General features: G+C 43.4%; 1 protein-coding gene and 1 long non-coding RNA gene across 2 annotated transcripts in view; both read left to right on the top strand.

The window, feature by feature from the left end:
- Positions 1-307: 307 nt before the first annotated feature.
- On the top strand, positions 308-1,651 carry LOC138947786 (uncharacterized). The gene is made up of 2 exons (XR_011449792.1): positions 308-898; positions 1,521-1,651. It is a non-coding gene; the product is annotated as an uncharacterized lncRNA (long non-coding RNA).
- Positions 1,652-5,144: 3,493 nt separating this feature from the next.
- Positions 5,145-15,455, top strand: part of LOC138946781 (uncharacterized) — a 36,343-nt gene continuing 26,032 nt past the window's right edge. Inside the window, exons 1-4 of the mRNA XM_070318183.1 lie at positions 5,145-6,580; positions 11,916-11,997; positions 12,856-13,109; positions 14,317-14,475. Of these exons, the coding sequence (XP_070174284.1) occupies positions 5,697-6,580; positions 11,916-11,997; positions 12,856-13,109; positions 14,317-14,475 (1,379 nt within the window). The 5' untranslated portion in view covers positions 5,145-5,696. The remainder of the gene's footprint in view (positions 6,581-11,915; positions 11,998-12,855; positions 13,110-14,316; positions 14,476-15,455) is intronic.

The following is a 15,455-nucleotide window of genomic DNA, read 5'->3' on the forward strand; positions in this document are numbered from 1 at the left end:
ACCATAGACACGAACTGTGACATTCTTGTTTAATTTAGGTGAAAAGCTTGAAACAGCGGGGCTCAAAACCGACAGTAGGCCTACGATCATTTACTGACCGAAAAAAACGTACTCGAGTCATTCGGCGAAGATGGTGAGCTTTCAAACTACCACGACTGAATAACTGATAACACATCTTTGCATAGTGCTTTTTCTAGACGAGTAGCAGAGTGCAGTGGTTACGGATTCGGAATTTCAATCCGACGCTCTGGGTTCAAGTGCCGCTGGGAGTTGATTTTTTTTTTAACCCTTTTTTTTAATAGACCTCAATTGCATTCAGACTGCAACAACCAGTTTTTGCCTCTGTGTTAATGTTTTTTAAACGCGTAAAGAAACTGTCCTATGCTTTCAAAAAAAATCGAATCTTGACTTTTAACTGTACATAACCATGCATCGCCATCGTAATCAAAAATTAACGAGGGAAAAAAATTAAAACACCGATGAACAGTATTGTCTTTTCTAAACTTCTTGACAGACATTTCCCCAATAAATAAGGAACAAGTCACTAAACTTAGTTATTTACGGTCTACTGCATAATGTTCTTCCTTTTAAACTTTACCAGTAACCGAAAGTTTCCCTATAACCAATCTATGTTTGTCCAACAAAGAGTTTTACCGATATAAAATTATTAAACACAAGTTCAACATGCAGTAATTGTTGTACTTATTGTGAGAACGAAATTGATTATACTGATTTTTTTGTGTGTTTGTGTGTGCCCCAAAATTATGTTCACTTGGAAATGCGTTGAGGATAAAGTTATATAATATGATTATTAAAAATTACCGTAAAGGAAGCTTTTTTGGGCGTGTTTAAAATACATTTCGAAATAGTATTGTTAACGATATAGGTACATTTAAAGGTGGTCGTCTACATTTTTGCTTTTTTTCTCAATAATCTTATGGTTAGATTTCGATACAAAATTATGTCAAATGATGAATGAACCATGGGGAAAAAAGTTATCGAAAAAAAAATATATGTAAAAAAAGATTTAAACTACTCTCTAATGCTGCATTATCTGTCTCGTTTTAATAGAGTTTATGGTCGCTGACCGCTCCCTCTAAACTCACACTTTATTTTTGGGTAGCGTGACTCACGCTTCCAATATTTTGTTTTCTGTTTGCTGAGAACATGTGCTTTGCCTAAAAATACTGACCAATCAAATTCATGTCACTATGCTTATAGCCACGCCCAAACAAGTACAGCTACAGTTTGACACTGGAGCGCTGTCCACGCTTTTTTTTTAAACCCACGAAATGCACGGGATTTGAGAGGAGTTTTGCGCTTGGCATTTTCCAAATAAGGATATCCTACTATGAGTACTACGCTGGAATACTACAATGAACTTTCAAATGGCTACACTGGCTTCGTCTTTCCTGATTGAAAGGGGGTGTATTGTTGATATTTGTAGATAATAGACTCTGCATTTGTGTAATGGTCAAATGGCGATTTTGGTATAACAATGTAGACACGGACCTTTAAAGTAGAAAAATTAATATAAAAAGCAGAAAAAAAGAAAAGAAAAAAAGATCAATGAAGAGGGATACTCCCCGCAAAATTTTTTTTAAATAAATAAAGGGTTGAAGCATGCAAGCAGCTGAGATCCCCCCCCCCCCCCCCAAAAAAAAAAAAAAAAAGTTCAACATAATCATTTACTCTTCTCCTAACATTCAAGCCAACAAAGTCATTTGTCATAGACATTCGATTCCAAGACAATCATCACAGGTTTGAACCGACCCTTTCGTTTGACCATTCAAAAAAAAACCAGCAATAACGCTGTTAGTACTACAGCGCGCTCAACGTTCGCCTTTTTGAACTCGCGATGAGATTTGTTTCTTCTGGTGGCAAGCTTACCGTTAACAAACACATGCGTACTAGTTAGGATTCCCCCAATTTTCGCGACCTTGACCGAATACTCTCGAAGTCACCACTCCGGCGTTCATGCATAGTGAACAGTTGGAAAGTTAAACTTCGGGAGTTCCCACTTCCGAAAGAGGCCTCTACTTCCAGTGTTGCTGACTTCCTCCTCATGCATACGGGCCCTGGTGTTTGCAGCTGCTCCTGGTTCACATCCACTGCTTGTAGAGGCTCAGTTTCCAACTAACTCTGGAAGAACTGCGAGTCTGAACACTTTTAAAGCTTTCTCCTCACACATTGCCCAAAAATAACAGTCATGCAATACTCGGACAATAACTTTATCCACAGTTGTCCACACCATGAAATCGCAGTAGGAGGAACTGGTCATAACAATCTGGCACTGTACTTGACTAAAGTATGGGTGGTCTTTGCGCAGACAAAGCACCCCTTCACTGTTAGATTCCAAACAGAAATGGCGGTCTGCCACAGCACACTCAACAGCTGACTCCTTGAAGGTGAAGGGACGTGTGTGCAGGTTTCTCCAACTCCGGCCATGCCGGTACAGTGTGCTGACAGTATGTTGCCATCAAAAGTGGCGATGATCCAAGGAGAAAGAGCTGGTTCATCAAGGCGTTGTGAATGAAGAAACTGAAACATAAATTGAAGGTCGCACAAATCAGCATTCAGCTAGGTCACTCGAATGAATATAACGCATATAATGTGCTTTACAATAACCTTAACAATGAAAAGTAAACAACAAATTTTTAACTGAATATGAACATGAAGCTCATTATAATTAATATAAATATAATATTTTGCAAGCTATTTCAGTATTTGAAAATATAAATATATTGAAGGTGAAGGGACATTTCACCTCCACACAGCCTAACCCATGACAGTCACAGCTGCAGCTTTTGTCGTAGTCCAGAATAGAAACTGAAGCGAAGAATATATATCAAAGACAAAGCCTCAACACAATATTTCTGAGTCCTGAACTGCAACTTGTGAAATCTGCAACACAAGATAGAGAACACTCACGTTCATTCATTATAAACTGAAAGCACATTCTTACCTTTGCAGAAATGACAGTTCTGACAGCCATCAGGTCTGTAGCACTTGACATCCCTCACCCAGCCAGAGACAAAAAGTCGGTAGGAATCCAAACTTTTGTAAGCTTTCAGCTGCTCACACTGAAGCGAAGCACAAAATAATTTACGACGTTGATGTAACTCAGCTCTGGAAAATCGTCCGGATTCGCTGACCAGCACCTGGTTGGAATGTCATACGGATAATTCCCGTCAATCTCCAAAATCTTCTGGTGGTATCGCCGCCTCTCCTCTGGTAACAATCGCTCAGAATATTTTCGCTTCTCGCCCGGTCGCTGTTTCTCCATCTTGCTTTCGACAATGTTTTGCATGAGGCAAGGGAAGTCACTCCAGATTCTTTTCGGAACGCGTCAGAGCTTCGTGACGCGAAAATTCTCCGTAGTTTCGAATATGTTTTTATATTTAGTCAAGTTTTGACTAAATATTTTAACATCGAGGGGGAATCGAAACGAGGGTCGTGGTGTATGTGTGTGTGTATGTGTGTGTGTATGTGTGTGTGTGTGTGTGTGTGTGTGCGTGTAGAGCGATTCAGACCAAACTACTGGACCGATCTTTATGAAATTTGACATGAGAGTTCCTGGGATTGATATCCCCATACGTTTTTTTCATTTTTTTGATAAATGTCTTTGATGACGTCATATCCGGCTTTTCGTGAAAGTTGAGGCGGCACTGTCACGCCCTCATTTTTCAACCAAATTGGTTGAAATTTTGGTCAAGTAATCTTCGACGAAGCCCGGGGTTCGGTATTGCATTTCAGCTTGGTGGCTTAAAAATTAATTAATGACTTTGGTCATTAAAAATCGGAAAATTGTAAAAAAAAATAAAAATTTATAAAACGATCCAAATTTACGTTTATCTTATTCTCCATCATTTGCTGATTCCAAAAACATATAAATATGTTATATTCGGATTAAAAACAAGCTCTGAAAATTAAATATATAAAAATTATTATCAAAATTAAATTGTCCAAACCAATTTAAAAACACTTTCATCTTATTCCTTGTCGGTTCCTGATTCCAAAAACATATAGATGTGATATGTTTGGATTAAAAACACGCTCAGAAAGTTAAAACAAAGAGAGGTACATAAAAGCGTGCTATCCTTCTCAGCGCAACTACTACCCCGCTCTTCTTGTCAATTTCACTGCCTTTGCCGTGAGCGGTGGACTGACGATGCTACGAGTATACGGTCTTGCTGAAAAATGGCAGCTACTTGACTAAATATTGTATTTTCGCCTTACGCGACTTGTTACTTTTCTCTTTGAAATGAAACGATTAAAGGAAGAGAAATGGAAAGACAGGCATGTTGTTGGGACATAAACAGAACAGAGAACATAAGGGGAAAAATCTGTGTTTCAACAACTTCAAGCAAGAAAATGCAAACACTAAACACTCCCGGCAGGGAAAAACCTTAATTAACCTTGACCTTTGACTGTGTTTGAGATCATGTCAGTTATTTTCGTACAGCAATTTCGGCTTGTAAAATAAACAAAATAATATCCAAACAACAGCTATTTTAAGATAAGAGTGTGTGGAGAGACCTTGTATTCAATTATAGTAATCACTGAAAGACATAAAACTTAGTTCAGAAGCGAATCCTAAAAACCCCTAAATAATGGAAAATGTGTTGGCTAAACAATTCATTGTTTACGTAAATAATTCATTGTTTACGTAAATAATGATTTATTTAGCAACATTGCTGATTGTTTATAAACAATGTAATATAAGTCTAAAAAATATATTGTTTACGTGAATAAATCATTATTTACGTAAACAATGAATTATTTACGTAAACAATGAATTGTTTAGGTAAATAATGAATGGTTTACGTAAAAAAATTTTTATTTAGAATTGTTTTACATTGTTTATAAACAATTACTTATTTAGCACATGAGCTTCTAAATAATGATTATTTAGCTAAAACTGGTGAAAAAAAACATGAAAAAGTATCCAAATAATTATTTGACAAACCGTCAAACGGAATGCCATAGTTCTAAATAAGTCTTGACAGATCTCCTCTCGTCATGCATTGCTTGATTTGATTTGGTCACAGCTTTGTGCCTGGGGCTTTCTGGTCTTGGCGAGCCTATTGGTGATGACATCATGTTATGATGTCATAGTGTCATAAATGAGGTCATGTAAGTGTCATTGTTGACAATGGTGAATTTGCTACAGTGACACTCGGGGATCTCATAAGAAGAAAAGCAACCTCACACAGCAGAGGACATTTCTGACAATCATGAAGCTGGGACGCACAGGAAAATCAAATCTGAGCAATCTTGTGTGAAGAAGAAAAGCATCTTGAAACAGTTATCTTCCCACATGTCTCTGGCAGTTGTGGACATTTCTGACAAACGAGAAAATACCGACAAGTTTTGTATGAAGAAAATGAGCAGCGTCAGACGATTATTAGAATGCAGTTTTATAAAGGAAATTTCTGACGAAAATTCAGGTTCTGTGTGCCACTGAAAAATCTTGGAAGAAAAAGAAAAGCCACGTCGCAAACGGAAAACACGTTCCTGGCATTCATATAGGCACAGCTTCTGCTGAGCAAGTCGTCGTTACGTACAAGCACAGGGGTGACACTGAAACACCTCGCAAGAAGAAGAAACGCAAAATCTCATCTTTGCTTTTCTACTTTCCCGATAGCCTGTTCAGTGGCACTGAGCAGCCTGGCCAAAAGCACAAGACCACCAACATGGACTTAGCAGGCAGTTCACGACGACGCATCAAGCGAAAGAAAAGCAAGGCGAAAAGGTCACGTAAAGCAGACGGCAACAACACCGAGAACCTGCCGGGTGATGAGGCCAATGAGTCAGCCGCACAGGACTCGCCAGCCGCACAGGACTCACCAGCCGCTCAGGACTCACCAGCCGCTCAGGACCCAGCCGCACAGGACTCGCCAGCCGCACAGGACCACGTCACACAGGACCCAGCCACACAGGACTCACCAGCCGCACAGGACCCAGTCGCACAGGACCCAGCCGCACAGGACTCGCAAGCCGCACAGGACCCAGCCGCACAGGACTCGCCAACCGCACAGGACCCAGCCGCACAGGACTCGCCAACCGCACAGGACTCGCCAGCCGCACAGGACCACGTCGCACAGGACCCAGCCGCACAGGACTCACCAGCTGCACAGGACCCAGTCGCACAGGACCCAGCCGCACAGGACTCGCAAGCCGCACAGGACCCAGCCACACAGGACTCACCAACCGCACAGGACCCAGCCGCACAGGACTCGCCAACTGCACATGACCCCTCTCTATTCCATCTAACACAGGTTTTTCCGACCATAACCACCTTGGGAGTCGATTCATTGCAAGACTCCGACTTACAAAGCTGCAGTTGTTGCGAATCATTCGCATACTCTAGTGGAGAATACGACAGCGATGAAAGCGACTTTTTGGTCTCGGACTCAAAGACTGATAGACTCATAATAAAATCTACAATGCGCCGGCCAGTGTACTTTGAAGGCGAGGACGAATCAGGCGAGGACATTCCGGAGCAAACTGAACAGCTTCTCACTGTCCCAGGAAGAATGGTGAAGAGGAAAACATCCCAAATATGTCCACAGAGCGCGTATGTGTGTAGTGCGTGTATCAATATATGTGTTCCCCCCCCCTCACACGCAACACACACACACACACACACACACACACACACACACACACACACACACACACACACACACACACTCTCTCTCTCTCTCTCCCTTTCACCTCCACCTGTTTTCTGTTGTTCGCAACCGGAAGTCACCATCGTTCATGGGCAAGCAACTCCCGAAAAACCTTCTTTAGAGTGAAAGCCCTTTTGTTGTCGTCAGTTGCGTGTCCGTTTGAACGACGTAATCAGGCGAAAGCAAAACGGGCTATGGTCGGCTCCTACCCAGAGTGGAAGTACTATGGTTCCTATGGGAAGGCTGGAATCACACAGCCGAGTGTCATTCACTTAACGAATGCGACTTTGAGTGTGCTCAGGTTCTGTTTACCTGACCAACACCGCAGGTGCGGCAGTTCTCGGGCCTGGTTGACGCCAGGATATATTATGACAGTAAGCGTAGAGTGCTGCCCTGTCACGTAGTCTCAAACCAATTTGGAAATCCATAGCATCATCATTATAATCATCCTCATCTCATTAATCATCCAAAATTATAAATTGTCCTGACTCTTGTGGCCCTTCATGCCCGGAGCTCTCATGGTGACCTTGGTCTTATTGTTCCTGTTCCATCCTTCCCTGAATAGTACTTCTGCTGTCAGTCTTCAACGTGTGACGTTCTGGGGGGTCGACGGAGGGACGTGGTGGCGGTCTGCTCTCTGGAGGGGACGCTCACTCAGTCTGGCTCCGCGACTTAGCAGTCAATGTCGTTAGTAGGGGGCATAGTAGGTAGTGGGCTGAGTCCGTTAGCTCGGGACAGACCCACTACTGAACACCGTCGAAGTGACTCAGCAGAAGTGCATTGTCAATTTCCGAGGGTAGCCTACCGCAGCGACCCGACATCCCTCCCTGGAGCGTCTGTAAAATCGACAGGTCTGGCAGCGGAACAAAAATTCAGATGTGGATGGAGCAGCGAATGCAGGGACGGGGCGGCGTGAGAGTACACCGGAACAAGGAACAAGTGTAAGGAAAAAAAACAAAAACAGAAGCGCCAATTCTATCCTGCTCATCAGTGACGAGTTCGTGTATCTAGAAACCTAGTTGGTCGCAGTGATGAGCAATTGTATCACAGCTGCCGTAAGATGCCTACTTCACCTCGTATCGACAGACAAGCAACCGACGACAACAAAAGGGCTTTCACTCCAAAGAAGGATTGTTGGGAGTTGCTTGCCCATGAACGATGGTAACTTCCGGTTGCGAACAACATAAAACAATCAATTCTGCGCAACTACTACCACAGGGATGAAAATTCTCCGTTTTTTCCGACTTTTCCGATTAGTTTCAATGGGCCATCCGATTTATTTGTGCGATTCCGGTTTTTTTACGGTACGGTTTCTGTTTAAAGACGAACAGTCTCATCCTTCTCAAACAAAATGGCGAGCGCGAAAGTTCTCCAACGTGACAAGGGTCGACTTCCCGATTCATGCTCCAAAAACAAATTCCGATGGGATTGGATGGACAAACACATCGATGATGTTCGAGTTGGGGACGTTATCCGAAAATTGGACGAGGAAGGCGTGGTGAAGTGCGTGTGTAGCGGAAAAAACATTAAGTATGGTCAGGCCTGAAAGTCTCGGTCATTGTTTTTTGAGCGGGACGAGACTAGTTGGCAGTCGTGTCGTAGATTGTTGACTCTCTCTCTCTCTCTCTCTCTCTCTCTCTCTCTCTCTCTCTCTCTCTCTCTCTCTCTCTCTCTCTCTCTCTCTCTCTCTCTCTCTCTCTCTCTCTCTCTCTCTCTCTCTCTCTCTCTCTCTCTCTCTCTCTCTCTCTAACAGCTTTCATTGAAAACACTGATTAGAATAGTCCCTCTCTGGGCGAGGGCTGGTTGAAAAGAAGCTCGTTTATAATTATATTGCTTATGCCACAACCCTCGTAAAATAAAATTTGATTTGATTTGATTTGATTTGATCTCTCTCTCTCTCTCTCTCTCTCTCTCTCTCTCTCTCTCTCTCTCTCTCTCTCTCTCTTCTCTCTCTCTTTATTTTGCACCCACTGACATTTTTTTCCCGGGGCAGCATGCCCCTGGACCCCCCCCCCTAGTAGTCTGAAAGTGATATAAAATTATATATATATAGATATATATTTCATGACAATACCAGCTTGTTGTAATCCCTTTTTAATGCCTGAAAAAGAAGTAGATTTGCTTTCAAATGAGCACCAGATTGCTTCATTTTGTATGTATTTTGGGGCCATGTTTGAATCCAATTTTAAGGCTCAGATAGCCCCAGATTGCACCAAATTGCACCCTTGAAAAAAAATTTCCGGGGGACCCCCCTAGAAGTCTTGGCGCTTCGCGCCTGCGAAACTTGGCGCTATGCGCCTTCGAATTTTTTTTTTCAGTTTTTTTTTTACCCTTCAGTTTTCATCCCTACTACCAGTTCGGTCATAGTTAAGTTCCAAACTTTGTTTGTCTTATTCTAGTCAAGCCTCTCCGCCAATCAAATCGAGTCAATGTGTGCTAAGTTCGCCCGCTCAAAAATTCCTTCTGTTATTTGACTATTGGATGACGTCATAAATCGTTCGGGAGCCAAGTCACCTCTCTCGGTGTGACTGTGCACAATGCCCCCCCCCCCCCCCCTCTCCCATCTTTCTTTGCTTCACCCTATTAAAATGTTACTCATCAACCCGCCTCACTCTTATTACTTATTTTGATAGGCATATCCACATGCACTGGGAGTGTATCTTCTTTTGGAAAACAATGTCCCCGCTTTTGGCTAATAAAAAAGTAAACCGGTTCCATTGAACTGCCCAGCCCTACGGCTAATTGCTCCCACCACCCTATAACCACCCAACCGGCACGGTTGGCCTAGTGGTAAGGCGTCCGCCCCGTGATCGGGAGGTCGTGGGTTCGAACCCCGGCCGGGTCATACCTAACACTTTAAAATTGGCAATCTAGTGGCTGCTCCGCCTGGCGTCTGGCATTATGGGGTTAGTGCTGGGACTGGTTGGTCCGGTGTCAGAATAATGTGACTGGGTGAGACATGAAGCCTGTGCTGCGACTTCTGTCTTGTGTGTGGCGCACGTTATATGTTAAAGCAGCACCGCCCTGATATGGCCCTTCGTGGTCGGCTGGGCGTTAAGCAAACAAACAAACAAAGAAAGAAACCCTATAACCAATGTTTGCTGGAGAAGATTTTCACCACTGAAAATATCCATTGAGCTATCAAGTAAATGAGTCTTGACCTCATCAAGCTATGATGTTATTGCTTGATCTGGTCAGAGCTTCGTGTCTGGGGCATACTCGTCTTGCCGAGCAAATTAATGATGGCAGCATGTTATGCCAGAATAGAGGCCATGCAAATCTGAGTACACACATTTTTTCTTGGTCATTCAAAAATCAATTTGGTCAAGATAGTTATTTATATGTGTGGGTCTTTTAGAACAAATCGTTTGTTTTTTTCTCAAAACATTGGAGTGTGTCGAGTGCGAGTATGGTGGTGGTGGGAAGGGGCTCGGGGGTAGTGCAAGTTTGTATGCCTGTGGGTTATTATCAGGGTTGGAGGGGGGGAAATAGGTTTCTAATGGGGGGGGGGGGGGGGGTCTGAAAGGGTGGTTTTTACTGTAATCGGAAATGACGAAGGCGAGTCGTATAAACATTTGCTTTTCGTGTTCGTATGACGATGGATGTTATAGCGGAGTCTATTGACATTTAAAAAAAAATGTGTTTCCATTGATGACGAGCAGCAGACTTCCCTGTACCAGTAATATTCACCTAAGCCTGTAAAGTGTTTTTGCCATCATTGTGAGAGAGGGTATTGCCACGAGGCACTGCAAGGTTATCCATGGTGGTCATACTTGTTTGTCCTGTTATTTGCGCAACACGAAGTTTGATAAAGAGGCGAGCTTCACTCGCACATCAATATGCGAATGTAGATCAAACCATTTGAATGTAACATTTGCACACACAAACATTTTGCAAGCAAGGCATGTGTGTACTACAGTTTCTTCTATAAAATGTCAAATCTGCAACAGGAGAAGAACATGAAAATTTTACGCCCTCATGGCAAAGCCATCTGGGGCATGTTACACGGGGAAAACCGGCTTTGTATAAAAAATGAAAAATATAAATAATGCAGGGGGGGGGAGGGGTGTGTAGACAGCTGGCTGCCGGCTGCTAGAGGAGACCTAAAATGGGCTAGGGACCGGGTTGGGTCGTCTTGGGTCAGTGCTGAAATGGTTACTGTAATAATGTATGGGCTGTTGGCCGAACGGACACCGGGGCTTCATATTTTTGCATGCATGTATTCGTGTTTCCAAGGCCCGAGGCTTTCGATGTGACCCTGGGATCGAATCTGCAACAAGGTGTTTGCATGGTTTTTACCGTATTGTGACCTCACTTTCCTCCAGGTAGGGTATGTTTACAGGTGTGAGTCATATTCGGGCTAGGTTTTTAATTCTTTTGTTTTTTTCTCTCTCGTTATTATATAAAATATTTCCAGTCCTTAAGAGGCAAAATGTTTAGCCTGCAGGGTTTCATTTACTTGTGCGCCTTGCGCAATTGGCGCATAACATCTAAACATGTCCCATAGGAATTCCCTTCAGTGCGTCAAAGGGCGCACTGTGATTACGTTCCACTGCGTCACCCCATGCACACTTTTCAAGTAAAAACGCGCGCTAAGCCGAGCAACTTGCGAGGTTGTGAAACGCACTGTGATTGGCTTTTAAAATGTAATTCATTAGTATTCAACCAATCCTGCCAACTATCTGTGCTTGCACGTGTTCCTCTCTGGAAGAAGCGATAAGCTTATCGATCGAAACACAGATCCACACACACACGCGTGAACCTGATACACTGGCAAATTCTCATATCATCATATGGCACCAAATAGTACTATCAGTTTTGCATCTTTCGACAAAAGCATTTTCGGACCGCCTAGCCTGCTTTGCGCGTTTTGTTTTCGACTATGACTGTAATGCCCCATTAGAATTTGGTTGAGGGGGACAGATGTCCCATTGTCTTTAGGACATGAACATTGTAAGGTGTTTGACAGGAAAAGCTACTTAGCTAGATTTATTTTTAGGAATAATGGTTTTATGAAAATGTTACGTTCCTGGCATCATACGGTTTCCATGACTGCATTTACACTTTACTGTTCAAACGAAATTTGTACACAGCGCTTTCAGTTGTCTCGTTGTTGGTGTTGTTGTTTCCTTTGTACCCCCATACCTACGTTTATCAAGTAGTAAATACTCATTCCATTACAACAGGTGCCTGTGTGCAAGAAATGCGAGATTACACGTCTACATGTCTGTTATACAGAGGTCCCGCAGAGAAAGCATTCCAGGCTAAGTACACGGCTGAAGAGACTAAACAATGGAATCAGGTCCATCAGCGGATCAAGGTCAACCTCTTAATGTGTGTGTGTGTGTGTTGTGTGTTTGCGTGTGTATATGTGTGTGTGTATGTGTGTTTGCGTGTGTGTATGTGTGTGTGTATGTATGTGTGTGTGTATGTGATGTGATGTGATATGTGTGATGTGATGTGATATGTGTGTGTGTGTTTGCGTGTGTGTATGTGTGTGTGTGATGTGATGTGATGTGATATGTGTGTGCGGGTGATTGCGGTGTGGTGTGTAGGGTGGGTGGCTCTATCTCTCACTCTCTCTATTTATTTAGAATGTGCGGAAAACCAGCCGCATAAAAAAATCTCTCTCTCTCTCTCTCCCCCCTCTCTCTCTCTCTAGCTCTCTCTGTCTCTCTCTCTCACTCTTTCTCTCTCGTTTCATTCTCCCCACCCTCCCCTCTCTCTCTCTCTCTCTCTATTTCGTTTCATCTCCCCCTCTCCCGCTTTCTCTCTTTCTCTCTTTTTTTTTTTAAAGAGATTTTACTTTATTATCCATACCATAAGGTCCTCTTTAAACAGATGTACTGGTACTGGCACTCTGAAGAGAACGCCAGGTGTGAATGTGGAGGGAGTCTTCAATGCGCAGTCCTTCCCGCGCACCATTTCAGTTCTGGCCAGCCTTAAGTGCGTCAAGACCAACCCTCCCCTGGTGGCTTTTTCACAAATTAATTCACACACAAATTCCCGCAGAAAGGACAGCATCGGAGCCTTCTGAGTTTTGGTATGTGTGTCTATGGCCTTATCCAGTGTACAAGCCTGGTCAGATATGAGATGGTGGGCCGAATCGTTTATGCGCGAAGGACTCTTTTACACAGAGGATCTTAAAACAGAGGTCCCCCTATATTTGTGCCAACAGACCCATGTCAAGTCACGACGGAAACCCGGGACCATCACGAGAAGACAAAACACCAATATGGCGCTCGGTACTGGCCCCCGGGCTGTCACGGAGAGTCCCTCTGATTTGGCGGTGCCCGTTGTATCGCCAAAATTCTCCGTCGCAAAGCCCCGCAAAATGACTAAAATCTGGGGCCCATCGAGCAAGCACAAGATGTCCTTGACAGACAAAGAAGAGGCTGCCAACAACCAACCCAGCGATCTGCATAAGAAATCGTATGTTAACTTTCCCCCCCAGATTTAAAATGCAAGCAGCAACACAACAACAACACGCATCAGAACACGCACTCACGCACGCACGCACATACACACACACACATACACACACTCATATATATATATACACACACACACACACACGCACACACAAACACACACTGTCACGCGCTGAAGTGAGCGTAACTTTGGCCCTTATCTGAGTGAGATTTTTATCATTTATTTGAATTGTCTAGTTTTATCGAATTTTGACTCTTTTTCCGACCCGTTTGACTGCCACACTCTGAACAGAATTGAACATTTTTCTGTAACAAGTTTTAAACATGTTGTAAAATAGTACATATATATATATATCGATCTACCAGGGAAAGAGGCATACATGATTAACACAAAAACACGTCCAAATCAACACGTGTGAACACAATGTGTTTATTATGTGAACACTAGTGCCTGCAGAACTATTCACAATGTCACAAAGTGTTCACATGTTGTTTCAGAAATGTGCTCAAATGTGTTCATTTCTGTTCAGAGTGCATTTAAAGGACGTGCTTACAATAGACGAGTTCCAAAAATAACTCCGTCGGGTTTGTAGTTGTTGTGGGAGAGTGGCCTTTTCTTGCAAAATCTCTTTCAATTGGAAGGGCCAATCACAAGCGACGAGAGTGTCTGAAACACGTGGTCCCGTCCACGTGTTTCATACACACCCCTCGCTAGTGATTGGCCCCTCCAATGTTTGGTGGAGGTTTTGCAAGAAAAGGTTACTCTTCCACAACCAATACAAACCCGACGGAGTTATTTTTCGAAAATCGTCTATTAGGGGAAAGGAAAGAGTCCTGATAGTCACACATGGGCGCTTTTCAGCCGATTTTGATTCGTATTTTTTATGTAGTAGCCGACGAAGAGATAACAAGACAATACGTAAGTCCATGCTAACAGTCCGACTGAAACTCAACCGACTCTCGTTCATCTAAAAATCTAATCTGATCTGCGTTCAAATTTTCAGCTGTTTCGGAACGACCTCAATAATTGTGTGTCGGCGCGCTTTTCCAAAATCTTATTCTGCTATATGATTTTACAAAAGTCAGAAGAAGGCTGCTGTAAACGGTGTCTAAACTTCAATGTGCACGGAACTTAAAAGTGCCCCCCCCCCCCCCACATGCACTCCTCCAAATGCATATACCAGCATGAGCGTTTGATGTCTGTGCAGTTCACTTTACAAAGAAAGGAAGTCTGAGAACACCAAGATCTTGACCTTAGTGCGAACACTCATCAAAAAGAAGGACCAGAGTAGAAGTCGCTTGCGCTGGCTCAAGGCCATGAAGCTCGTGTTTCACACGCTTGACATAAGCAACATAATGGCCCAAAGGTGACGTGTGATATTTTAGATAAAGGGTGGATGGATGGTGATGAAGATGTTTGTTGGGTTGCATTGATGACGTTGGTAGTGATAGTAATGGTAATTTAGTAATCATCTGTGATCTACTTTCCATTGTCACCATTGACCAAGTCATCGCCCAAAGGTGGCTCGCGATAGAACCAGGAATGGTGGATGGTGGTGCTGCTGTTTGTGGTGTTGCATCGTTGTCGGTGATAGTAATGGTGATGTTTAAGGACATAGTAATCTTGTGTTATCTACTTTTCATTGGCCAAATCACCCCCAAAAGATGGCTCGTGATGGAACCAGGAATGATGGATAGTGGTGGTTGTGGTAATGTATCGGTGATCGCGACAGTAATGGTGGTGTTTGAAAGGTAAGAAAACGACTTTCCATCGGACACCCTATTTGTCCAAAGGTGAATTGTGGCGAAACCAGAATAGATGGATAGATGTTGATGAAGGGGAATGGTTAGGGTGGTGGTTGTGATGACGTACTGCTGATGGTGATGGTGATGGTTATGGTGGTGGAAGAAAGCCGTGAGCGACCTACTTTACATTGGCCACAATGTTTCCCAAGGTTGACGTATGATTGAACCAGGATGGATGGGTGATGGCAGTTGTGGTGGTGGTTGTGGTGACGCACCACAGATGGTGATGGTGAAAGTAATGTTTGTTGCTGAAGGCCGTCAAACTCGTGTGTGTTCTGCTTTGCTCTGGCCACACAGTTGCCCAGAGGTGACTTGTGGTGGAACCAGGAAGGATGGATGATGATGATGATGGTGGTGGTTGTGGTGGTGGGTGGTGATAACGAAAAAAACCAGTAACGGTGGTGGTTGAAGACCACGAAACCCCTGTGTGACCTTATTTACGTAGCTGTCACCGTGGCCCACATATGCCTTTGGCGAGGATGAGGATGAGGATGAGTTGCTTCCAGTAGAAATACACGATGTAGTTGCCGCTGTTTTCCAG

This window comes from Littorina saxatilis, linkage group LG14 (assembly GCF_037325665.1).
Source record: "Littorina saxatilis isolate snail1 linkage group LG14, US_GU_Lsax_2.0, whole genome shotgun sequence".
NCBI lineage: Eukaryota > Metazoa > Mollusca > Gastropoda > Littorinimorpha > Littorinidae > Littorina > Littorina saxatilis.